This window comes from Halichoeres trimaculatus, unplaced genomic scaffold (assembly GCF_033239565.1).
Source record: "Halichoeres trimaculatus isolate MK-OKI-2021-1 unplaced genomic scaffold, fHalTri1.1 fHalTri1_scaffold_55, whole genome shotgun sequence".
In the NCBI taxonomy this organism is placed as follows: domain Eukaryota; kingdom Metazoa; phylum Chordata; class Actinopteri; order Labriformes; family Labridae; genus Halichoeres; species Halichoeres trimaculatus.
In genome coordinates, this window is record NW_027437234.1 from 10001 (window position 1) to 22201 (window position 12201).

The 12201-nt window shown below is 50.2% G+C and overlaps 1 protein-coding gene across 1 annotated transcript; it reads right to left on the bottom strand.

Moving 5' to 3' along the window:
• Positions 1-4517: 4517 nt before the first annotated feature.
• Positions 4518-10249, bottom strand: tph2 (tryptophan hydroxylase 2 (tryptophan 5-monooxygenase)). Its single transcript, XM_074665211.1, has 11 exons — positions 9969-10249; positions 8254-8391; positions 7484-7667; positions 7298-7398; positions 6742-6809; positions 6430-6626; positions 6197-6332; positions 5912-6038; positions 5271-5366; positions 4919-5052; positions 4518-4819 (listed from the first exon to the last, which is right to left on the bottom strand). Exons 1-11 carry the CDS (start codon positions 10119-10121, stop codon positions 4645-4647), a joined length of 1509 nt encoding a protein of 502 aa, XP_074521312.1. The 5' UTR covers positions 10122-10249; the 3' UTR covers positions 4518-4644.
• Between the last annotated feature and the right edge of the window lie 1952 nt (positions 10250-12201).

Sequence of the window (12201 nt, forward strand, 5' to 3'; positions counted from 1 at the left end):
AACAAAACAAAACAAACCAAACCAAAACAAACAAAACAAACAAAACAAAACAAAACAAAACAAAACAAAACAAAACAAACAAAACAAAACAAAACAAACAAAACAAAACAAAACTTAAAAAAACTAAAAAAACAGAACAAAACAAAACAAAAAGAATCCAAAAGGAACTTTGATCCTGAACATCTCATATCAGAACATAAATTACTGCAACCCAAATTTGATGTAAGACCATTTTCTGATTTTACAGAAAATAATCAAACAAGTAACTCTTTACTACGGCTGCAGCTTCAGCTCTGACCTCGTTATTACACACTTTGATTAATGTTATCTGTTTAACGATCAGTATAAACTCCAGCTTCAGCTCTGACCTCGTTATTACACACTCTGATTAATGTTATCTGTTTAACGATCAGTATAAACTCCAGCTTCAGCTCTGACCTCGTTATTACACACTCTGATTAATGTTATCTGTTTAACGATCAGTATAAACTCCAGCTTCAGCTCTGACCTCGTTATTACACACTTTGATTAATGTTATCTGTTATTGATCAGTATAAACTCCAGCTTCAGCCTCATGAGGTCATTTTAAAGAGGAGCAGTGAGAGAAGAGGGGAGAAGAGTTTAAAGCTTCAGCCTCAGGATCAGAGCTTTAAATTATTACAATCATTAATAAAAACCACAGTTGATTTTAAAACTATTGTAATAATAATTTCTACAGATGAAAAATAAAAATGTATAAAAACTTCAGTTATAATTTCTACAAACCAACAAGTTTAATCTGAATCAATAAATGGGTGTGTTAATAAACTCATCTGCAGCAGGCTCACTTCAAAATAATACACACACACACACACACACACACACACACACACACACACACACAGACACACACACACACACACACACACACACGCACACACACACACACACACACCTGTCACCTGGAGTCCTCGCGGCGCTCTGTGAGGTTGGTGAAACTGCACTTGTGCGTCTGTCAGTTGAGGCGTCCTGTTGGTTGTTTATATGAAAGGGGGCGGGACTTGATGCGTCTGGGCATGTGCAGAGAGAGCGGAGGAGGTCAGGTTACTTCATTGATAGTTGGTGAGTGAGCTCCCCCTGCTGGAGGCTGGAGAGAACACAGCAGGGAGGAAGATCCGTCTGTCTGAGGCATCCTGGCTGACCTTTGACCTCTGACGATCTTTAACCTTTGACCTCTGATGATCATTTACCTTTGACCCTCAGCCCACCGTCTCCCAGGGAGCTGAGCTGAGCCAGAGTCAGAGGGAGCAGGACTCAGAGCAGCTGATGGAGGCTCGAGGGCTCAGTCCCAGACTGGACCGTCAGTGTTTGCAGAGAGAAGCTGTGACGTGTTTCTGAGGCTCACGGTGACGCTCTGCTGTAAAACCAGTCACACAGAGGGAAAAATAAGAGCTGAACACCTCAACTTTGTTCTCATCACATTTATTCACAAAGCTGCAACTCAAACCAGACTTCAGGCAGACATTGGTACAAACTAAATGATCCACATGAAGAGAAATCACAGCGTTCAGCTCCATGAATAATGATTACGATGAATGAAGTACGAGAACACAGGAAACAGGAAACACGCAGGTAAACACAGCTCAGATACACCTTCTTAAAGGGACAGTGTCCATTCAAGGTGTCTGTGATGATGATGATGATGATGATGAAGATTCAATCCGTCTGTGTCTTGTCACCGGGTTCCTTCCTGTCCCGGGTCCAGCAGCTCACCTGTCGGAGGCGGGACAGGTAGAACGTGGGCCCGATGAAGAGACCGAAGTTTGGGAAGAGCAGCAGCACCTGCAGGACGGCGCACTGGGCGGGGCCGACGGCGCCTGAGTGTGAAGACGTGATCACCGCCATGTACGGGACCAGCGCCACCAGAGGGGAGTACGCCACCACAGACGGAACCATCACGGCCACGATGTTCTTCAGAGCCCGCCTCTTTAACGGCACGCCGGACCCAGCAGCGTCCCCTGGGCCGCTCTGACACAGAACCCACACGATGGCCAGCAGGCTGAGCAGCATGAGCAGGAAGAGCAGCGAGATGACGGCCGACAGCACCAGGACCAGGGACAGCAGGCCCACAAAGTACCCCAGCAGGGCCACGGTCAGGGTCAGGATCCAGGAGCAGGCGCACAGGGCCGCCCGGTACTCCCACCGCCCCAGCCTGATGTAGGTGATCGGCCACGCTGCCGCCACGTAGCGCTCCAAACACATGAAGGTGAGCAGCAGGGGGCAGCCAAACACGTTGAGGGAGAACAGCGCCTCCTGGGCGTGCTGGGCGGTCTCAGGGGGGCGGTGCAGGGCCAGGTACAGGTCCAGAGGCAGACACAGGCAGTACAGGATGTCCATCAGCGACACGTTCAGACCCAGCAGCTCAGACGGCGTCATGGACTTCCTCCTGCTCAGCAGCATCATCATCAGCGCCGCGTTGGCCGGGAACGCCGTCACCAGGAAGAAGATCTTGACCCCGAACCAGCCCAGAGTCCCGCCCTGAACGTGACAGTGAGAGATGATCTGAGTGAAGCTGATCCCCGACAGATCCAGCAACCAGACCAGGAAGCTGAAGTTCGCCACAGGAGACGGGAAGAGAGGAGCGAAGGCTCCGCCCACCGAGGCGTTACTGCTGCAGGTGGAGTTACCGCTGCAGGGAGGAGCTGACGGCGCCGTGCTGCTGTTTCCCATCGTGATCCGTGACCTGGAACAAAGACCGAGAGTGAACCCCCGAGTGGACAGAGACCAGGACTGGTTTCTAAGCCCCGCCCCCTTTACCACCAGAGCTTCCTGATGTGGTCTAAACCGGCTCTGGTTCTAAGCCCCGCCCCCTTTACCAGCAGAGCCTCCTGATGTGGTCTAAACCGGCTCTGGTTCTAAGCCCCGCCCCCTTTACCAGCAGAGCCTCCTGATGTGGTCTAAACCGGCTCTGGTTCTAAGCCCCGCCCCCTTTACCACCAGAGCCTCCTGATGTGGTCTAAACCGGCTCCGTAAGACTGAGTCCAGCTCCTGGATGTCCTGCTCATCAGCCTACCTCGTATACTGTTTCCCACAATGCACTGCACCGATGCTACTCTTCTTCTTTGTTGAATGTGTGCAGCTTTCAGGTTTGGGTAAAGTACTGCCACCTACTGGAAGGAGTCGGTATTACAGCAAAACACAACAGAAGAGGAGTGTTCAGTCAGTCAGGTTTTGGATGGGGTCTCTGTGGTCACCTGGGTGTGTGTGTCATTTCCTGTTTCCTCTGCCCACAGTGCGGTCACACTCTGCGGTCTGGTCGTTAGCTCTGAGCTGTCTTTGTCGTTTTCTCTTTAAAGAAATCACTCGCTGGATGACGTGCCCCTCAGCGACACACCTGCTCAGAAAACCTCTGGCGTCCTCTCGGCACTCTGAGGAAACACTCCATAAACTTTCACTGCTCTGCAGATGACACTCAGCTTTACTTGTCAATGAAGCCTGAAGAAACCAACCGCTTATCTAAACTTGAAGCATGCCTCAAAGACGTAAGGTCCTGGATGAGCAGAAACTTCTTACTGCTGAACTCAGAGAAGACTGAAGTCATTGTTCTTGGACCCAAACATCTCTGTCTGACTCTGTCAGACTCTGAGGTGGACTCTGTCAGACCCTGTCAGACTCAGACGTTAAACTCTGGGAGGATCCATCAGATGTTTCCTCAGTTTCTCTAATTTCTGTTCAAAGAAACACGGAACACATGAACTGACCTTCAGCTGGACTCTGTCTGCTCTGAGCGATGAAGACTCTCCTCCTCCTCCTCCTTTAAAATCACAGACTCTCCTCCTCCTCCTCCTTTAAACCTGCAGCCTCTCCTCTCCTCCTTCTCCTCCTTTAAACCTGCAGCCTCTCCTCCTTCTCCTCCTTTAAAATCACAGCCTCTCCTCCTCCTCCTCCTTTAAACCTGCAGCCTCTCCTCCTTCTCCTCCTTTAAAATCACAGCCTCTCCTCCTCCTCCTTTAAACCTGCAGCCTCTCCTCCTCCTCCTCCTTTAAACCTGCAGCCTCTCCTCCTCCTCCTCCTTTAAACCTGCAGCCTCTCCTCCTTCTCCTCCTTTTAAACCTGCAGCCTCTCCCTGCAGCTTTGCATACTGGAGGAGGTGGTCTGTAACACACACTCTCTGTTTCTGAGTTTGGAAACTTTTTTCCATCATGCAAATCCCTGAGGACGAGTCTGAGCCGGGGTGGACACCTGGGGGGGGGTCACCTGAGGGGGGGTCAGCTGATCCGTCTTTTCTTCTTCTCTGCGTGTTAAACGTGTTGACAGAGGATCAAACGCTGCTGAGGAGCTGGTTCCTCCTCTGAGCGACGGGAGAAATGAGAGACACACTCTGAGAGACGCCACAGACGTTTATTAACCAGGACACAGACAACAGACATCTGACCCACAGACAGACACATCCTCCTCCTCCTCCTCCTCCTCCTCCTCCTCCTCCTCCTCCTCCTCCTCCTCCTCCACCTCCTCCTCCTCCTCCTCCTCCTCCTCCACCTCCTCCTCCTCCTCCTCCTCCTCCTGTGTCTTATTTACATGGGGGCTTATTTACATTACAGGTGACTCAGAGACATGAACTCAGGTGCTGCTGTGATGTCACTGGTGTTTCCAGCCAATCAGAGCTCAGATGCCCATGTAGGTGTTCATCTTGCCCAGGGCGTCGCAGACGGTGGTGAGGTCACTGCGCAGGTCCTGCACCACGTTCTCGATGCTGCGCGTGTCTTTGAGCAGGTCGATGCTCTGAGTGTACGGGTTGTAGTAGACGGAGAAGGGACGCTTGATGGTCTTAGCAAACTCCCTGGGACACACACACACACACACACGCACACACACACACAGAGCGTTAGTGTCAGGCCAACGCCAGCGGCAGGAAGTTGTGCGTTCGCTCTGAGGTCACCTCATCTTCTCCTTGGCCTCCTCGAAGCTGTCCGACACGAAGTAGACGTCCTGGAAGGTGGTGATGAGACACTCCTGGTTACAGGTCGTCCTGGGGTCAAACATCCTCACACACGCCTGATCCGACAGGGCATGCTGGGAAACGGAGTTTAGAAACAGAGGTCATGTGACAGGAAGTGATGATCAGGATGGAGACGATGATGCAGACTTTCCTACATTCACTTCATCACACACTTTGTTCTTTACATGTTCCTGTGTGTGTGTGTGTGTGTGTGTGTGTGTGTGTGTGTGTGTGTGTGTGTGTGTGTGTGTGTGTGTGTGTGTGTGTGTGAGTGTGTGTGTGTGTGTGTCACCCTCAGCTCTCCGATTGATGACAGTAATCCAGCTCCATACGCTCTCAGCTGACCGTCCTGTTTACACAACCCGAACTCAATGGTGAAGAAATAACACTGTAAAGCACACACACACACACACACACACACTCACACACACACACACACACACACACACACACACACACACACACACACACACACACACACACACACACACACACACACACACACACAGAAAATCAGGGAGAATACTCAGTTAAAAACATTTAGAGGAAGAAAGAGCCGTAGTTACAGGATCCTGGATTCACAGACTGATGGAGCGTGCTGTGACTGAGTGAGGCCTGCAGGGGGCGCTGGAGCAGGCTCATAGATCTACAGACTGATGGAGCGTGCTGTGACTGAGTGAGGCCTGCAGGGGGCGCTGGAGCAGGCTCATAGATCTACAGACTGATGGAGCGTGCTGTGACTCAGTGAGGCCTGCAGGGGGCGCTGGAGCAGGCTCATAGATCTACAGACTGATGGAGCGTGCTGTGACTGAGTGAGGCCTGCAGGGGGCGCTGGAGCAGGCTCATAGATCTACAGACTGATGGAGCGTGCTGTGACTGAGTGAGGCCTGCAGGGGGCGCTGGAGCAGGCTCATAGATCAGGTTTGGACCCACCGTGGCGAGTTTCTGCACGTCTTCGTCGGACGCTCCCAGGGAGGCCAGGCCGATCTCCTGAGAGAACTGAGCGAACTTTGGATCAGCGAGCAGAGGAACGTGACCGAGCAGCTCATGACACGTGTCCCTGAAAGACACAGGAAGTACTCAACCTTCAAAATAAGAGCTGAGTTTACAATTATTTTATTCTAAATCAGTGTCTATTCATGGGGAAGGTGGTGTCAGGTGAGCTCAGGTGAGCTCAGGTGAGCTCAGGTGAGCTCAGGTGAGCTCAGGTGTACTCACGGCTCAGGTGTGTAGAGCGGGTCGGTGCTGTGTCGGACGTACTGAGTGCAGTTGAACACCCTGTACGCTAACCCAGCCAGGAAGTCTCTGGGGGACAGGTACCCTGCCACAGGTCTGACGGTGAACCCGGATCTCTCTGAGACACGTGAAGAAGAACGAGGACACGGCTCAGTTTGGTCATTGACGTGTGATAAACATCATACATGATGTGAGGACGTGTGCGTGTGGAGGACCTCTGAGGAACAGGGACACGTCCTCCAGCTGAGGGATGTTGTCCTCCCTGTAGCCGCAGTGCTTGGTGAGCAGCGGCAGGTTCTTCAGGTACTCCCTGCAGGCGTGGGTCGGGTACAGCTTGGTGAGCTCCCTGAAAACCACGCCCCACGTCTTCACCTCCTCAGGGCTGTACTCGATGCGAGGGATGGGCTGGCCACTAGGGGGAGACATCACAGACATCAGGAGCAGACACAGAGCTCCTCTTTAAAGCTGCAAAGTCAGATGAAAACAGTGAACTGGCCCTTTAAGAGCTCAGCCCAGCAGGTACTCACAACTTATAGCTCATCGCCACCTCCACAAAGTACTTCCTCCTCTGACGGTACACCTCGTCCTTAAAGCCCTGACAGGTGACAGGACAGGTGAGAGGACAGGTGAGAGGACCACAGGTGAGAGGACCACAGGTGAGAGGAGGACAGGTGAGAGGACGACAGGTGAGAGGACGACAGGTGAGAGGACAGGTGAGAGGACAGGTGAGAGGACGACAGGTGAGAGGACGACAGGTGAGAGGACAGGTGAGAGGACAGGTGAGAGGACAGGTGAGAGGACGACAGGTGAGAGGACGACAGGTGAGAGGACGACAGGTGAGAGGAGAAGACAGGGAACAAGAGAACAGGTGTGGTCCAGTCCCAGGTGTCACAGGTAGGTGTGGTCCAGTCCCTGTGTCACCTGGGTCTGGCCTGCACCTGTCCTGTGTGGTCTCTGTCCTGTGTGTAGTTCTGACATTGAACACCAGGGGGGGCGTGAGCATGGTGAGCATTGAAACCATCAGTGTGACTCTGGTCTCTGCTGACCCCTGGTGGAGACCTGCAGAACCTGAACTGGACTCACAGGATGGTCAGCATCCAGCTCAGATCCGTACATCAGGACTCTGTGGGAACACTGATCCAGCTCCGAGATCTTCATGGGGAACCAGGGGACCTCGTCTTCATCTGAGGACACACAGGTACACACAGGTACACTTTGGGTGTGTGTCAGAGTGTGTCTGTGTGGAGTGGACTGTCCAGGTGTGTTTACCTGCCTCAGCTGACCAGGTGTGCACAGGTGTGTTGAAGGACAGGATGTTGACGTGGTCTTTGAGCAGCTGCAGCAGCTCATTGAACTCCTTCTTGCTGCAGCTGCAGTCGGCAAAGATCTCCACCTCACCCGGGACTCGACGAGACTGACGGGACTCGATGTGGTTCAGGTTCACGCGCTTCTCCTGCACAGGAAGTGACCAAGGTAGAGGAGCTGGGTACACAGGTACACAGGTATGCAGGTATACAGGTACACAGGTACAAAGGGACACAGGTACACAGGTACACAGGTACACAGGTACACAGGTACACAGGGACACAGGTACACAGGGACACAGGTACACAGGTACACAGGGACACAGGTACACAGGTACAAAGGGACACAGGGACACAGGGACACAGGTACACAGGTACAAAGGGACACAGGGACACAGGGACACAGGTACACAGGTACAAAGGGACACAGGGACACAGGGACACAGGTACACAGAGACACAGGTACACAGGTACAAAGGGACACAGGTACACAGGTACACAGGTACACAGAGACACAGGTACACAGGTACAAAGGGACACAGGTACACAGGTACAAAGGGACACAGGGACACAGGGACACAGGTACACAGGGACACAGGTACACAGGTACAAAGGGACACAGGTACACAGGTACACAGGGACACAGGTACACAGGTACAAAGGGACACAGGTACACAGGTACACAGGTACACAGGTTGTGGTACACATAGTTTAGCAGAGGTGTGTGTTTCTGACCTGAAAGACTCGCAGCGCCCGGACCAAACATCCCACCTCATTCTTCAGAGAAAAAACCACAGCTGTTCTCCCAGAATCCTCTGCTCCACCCTCAGCTTCAGGCTTCTCTTTGATTGGACAGAAGGATGGGCGCCGAGACTGAACGGAAAAACAAAAACATATTTCATATATATATATATATATATATATATATATATATATATATATATATATATATATATATATATATATATATATATATATATATATATATACATAGAAATTTATATTTATAATATATATATATAAACGCTCATCGGCCACTTTATTAGGCCCACCTGTCCAACTGCTCGTTAACTCAAATTTCTAATCAGCCAATCACATGACAGCAGCTCAGTGCATTGATTCATGACATGATGAAGAGGATCTGCTGCAGTTCAAACTGAGCATCAGAATGGGGAAGAAAGGTGATTTAAGGGACTTCGACGTGGCATGGTTGTTGGCCTGAGTATTTCAGAAACTGCTGATCTACTGGGATTTTAACCCACAACCATCTCTAGGGTTTACAGAGAATGGTCCCAAACAGAGGAAATATCCAGTGAGCAGCAGTTCTGGGTGACCCTCCTGTCAGCTAAGAACAGGAAACTGAGGCTACAATTCACACAGCAACACCAAAACTGGACAATAGAAGATTGGAGAAACGTTGCCTGGTCTGATGAGTCTGGATTTCTGCTCCACATTCAGATGGTAGGGTCAGAATTTGGCCTCAACAACATGAAAGCATGGATCCATCCTGCCTTGTATCAACGGTTCAGGCTGCTGCTGCTGGTGTAATGGTGTGGGGGAGATTTTCTTGGCTCACTTTGGGCCCCTTGGTACCAACTGAGCATGGTTTAAAGTCCCCAGCCTACCTGAGTATTGTTGCTGACCATGTCCATCCCTTTATGAGCACAGTGTACCATCTTCTGATGGCTACTTCCAGCAGGATAACGCTCCATGTCATAAAGCTGGAATCATCTCAGACTGCTTTCTTCAACATGACAATGAGTTCCCTGTGAGGCAGCTCTGAAGGCAAAAGGGGTCGAACCCAGAACTAGCAAGGTGGACCTGATTAAGGGGCCAGTATGTATATATAAAAATACACACACACACACACACACACACACACACACACACACACACACACACACACACACACACACACACACACACACACACACACAGAATGTAAGGAAACCAAACCTGTATGACTTCCCTCAGGGAGCAAGAGGAACGAGACGAGGTTTAGGACGATGAGGAGGATAAAGGGATGATGATGATGATGAAGAAGAGTTGAAGAAAAAGTTAAAAAATGCAGTGGAGAGGATGATGACGAAGAGAGGATGGTGGTGATGATGATGATGATGATGATGGTGATGTTGATGGTGATGGTGATGGTTATGATAATGATGATGATGATGATGATGATGATGATGTTTATGTTGATGTTGATGATGATGATGACGGTGATCATGATGATGATGAAGACGGTGATGATGATGATAGCAATGATGATGATGATGATGATGATGGTGATGATGATGATGACGGTGATGATGATGATGGTGATGATGATGATGGTGATGATGATGATGGTGAAGATGATGATGATGATGACGGTGATCATGATGATGATGAAGACGGTGATGATGATGGTGATGATGATGAAGAAGCAGAGCAGCAGACTGGTCCCTCACCATCTGACCCCCCGTGTGGCGTTGGAACATGGCGGAGTCCAGGGACATCCCCCTCCTGGACCAGTACTTGCTGGAGAACATCATCATGGCAGGCTGCATCCTGGGCGGGGGCCCCGGGGGGGGCCCGTCCTTCATCACATGGGACGAGGCCATGGGGAACCAGTGAGTGTACGAGTACCAGGGCTCCAGCTCTGCGACCTGAGACACAGCTGACTGACAGAGACACACACACACACACACACACGCTGACACAGGCTGACACACACACTCTGAGTGCTCTGAGCCTGGATTTATAACGGCTCACAGAGGGAGGAGGGAAACAGGCTCCGCCCCCTCAGCACACAGCTGCCCCTCTGCCACAGGGATTCATCCACCGGCTCCTTTCAAAATAAAAGACTCATCAAGAGTCACTTAAATATCAAAGTGTCTCAGTCCCTGATTCCACAATAAAAGACTCTCAGACTTCATTTCAAAATAAGAGACTTATAAATGTGCTGCAAAATAAAAGACTAACAAACCTTGACTTCAAAATAAAAGACTCTCATGGTTTATTTCAAAATTAAAGATTTCCTAAGACAACTTCAAAATAAGACTCTCAAAGATCACTTCAAAATAAAAGCCTCAGACCTAAAAAAAACTTTTTCTGCTCGGCTCAGAGACACTTTTCAAAACCTCAAATCCAAAAGTGATCTCTAAAAACGTAACTTATCACACACACACACACACACACACACACACACTCACAGATTATTTTACAGTGTTTTCACCTCATGGTGTGGTACCTTTGTGTTGTGTCTGTTAGTGTCTTTGTGTGGCCGGACCAACAGGCTGAGAACAAAACTGACCCTTATGGAGCTTTAATGTGTGTGTGTGTGTGTGTGTGTGTGTGTGTGTGTGTGTGTGTGTGTGTGTGTGTGTGTGTGTGTGTGTGTGTGTCCTGTGCTCCTGTAATTAAAGTGTGTGTGAGCAGCCTCTCCCTGACTGACAGTCCACCATCAGTCGTCACAGACTCAGCTTCAATAAACCCTCACAGATGCTGGCTGATTAGTGCTGAGCGGTTGCAGTGGCGGCGGCGGCGATAGCGGCGGCGTGCTATCAGACGTCAGCTCAGACAATTTCCTGCCTGACAGGAAATGAAAGAGCGCTGAGGCGTCAGGAGGAGCTGCAGCTGCTTTGTTCAGACTCTGAAGGAGGTTTATGAGCTGATCCCAGGAGATAACAGCTCCTCTGCTGCCCACGCCAAAGGTCTCCATCAAAGCTGTGTGTGTGTGTGTGTGTGTGTGTGTGTGTGTGTGTGTGTGTGTGTGTGTGTGTGTGTGTGTCCATCAATCACATGAAAGCAGCTGAATGACATTCAGAGCAGAACAAGGCGTTCATCTGGCGCGCTGACATTTCTGCAGATCCATGAATGAATTAAGACCTGAACCAGATCAGATCAGGGTGCTGGTCCTGGGTCTGGAACCACTACACGCTTAGACTACACGCTTAGACTACATGCTTAGACTACACGCTTAAGCTACACGCTTAGACTACACGCTTAGACTACACGCTTAGACAACACACTAAGACTACATGCTTAGACTACACGCTTAGACAACACACTAAGACTACATGCTTAGACTACACGCTAAGACTACACGCTTAGACTACACGCTAAGACTACACGCTTAGACTACACGCTTAGACTACACGCTTAGACAACACACTAAGACTACATGCTTAGACTACATGCTTAGACTACATGCTTAGACTACACGCTTAGACTACACGGCTCATCTCTGAGCAACAGACCTCACACCTTGTCATAACCTGAGAACCGGTCAAGATCTGAGTCCCAGCAAAGACCATCCTGGATCATCCTGGACCATCCTGGATCATCCTGGATCATCCCTGACAGGTCTGAGAATTTTTGATCCCAACAAGTAAAACACCAGCTGAGAGGATTCACTCAGACTCACTGCTGGACACAGCCTCTAGAGGACACTCAGGGAACTGCAGTTTGTTTAACATGGAGCTCTATGGGGACTTACTTGTTGCTGGACACAGCCTCTGGTGGACACTCAGGGTATCTTAGCAACAGGAAACACAGGGGTTGTGATGATGTGTCCTCTGAGCTGTCGGCCATGTTGGGTTGTGTGAGTGAGGCCAGTTGTGGACAGGTGAGAGAGGGCGGGTGATGATGTCACACACAGAGGAGCGGTTCTCCTTTGTTTTATCTACAGCTGACATTTTA

Coding starts and splice junctions, on each gene's coding strand:
- tph2 (XM_074665211.1), bottom strand. CDS start 10,121: ATGGCCTCGTCCCATGTGATGAAGGACGGGCCCCCCCCGGGGCCCCCG. Junction 6,039..6,196: donor CCGCTCTACACACCTGAGCC/GTGAGTACACCT, acceptor TGTGTCTTTCAG/GGACACGTGTCATGAGCTGC. Junction 4,820..4,918: donor GAGGCCAAGGAGAAGATGAG/GTGACCTCAGAG, acceptor TGTGTGTCCCAG/GGAGTTTGCTAAGACCATCA.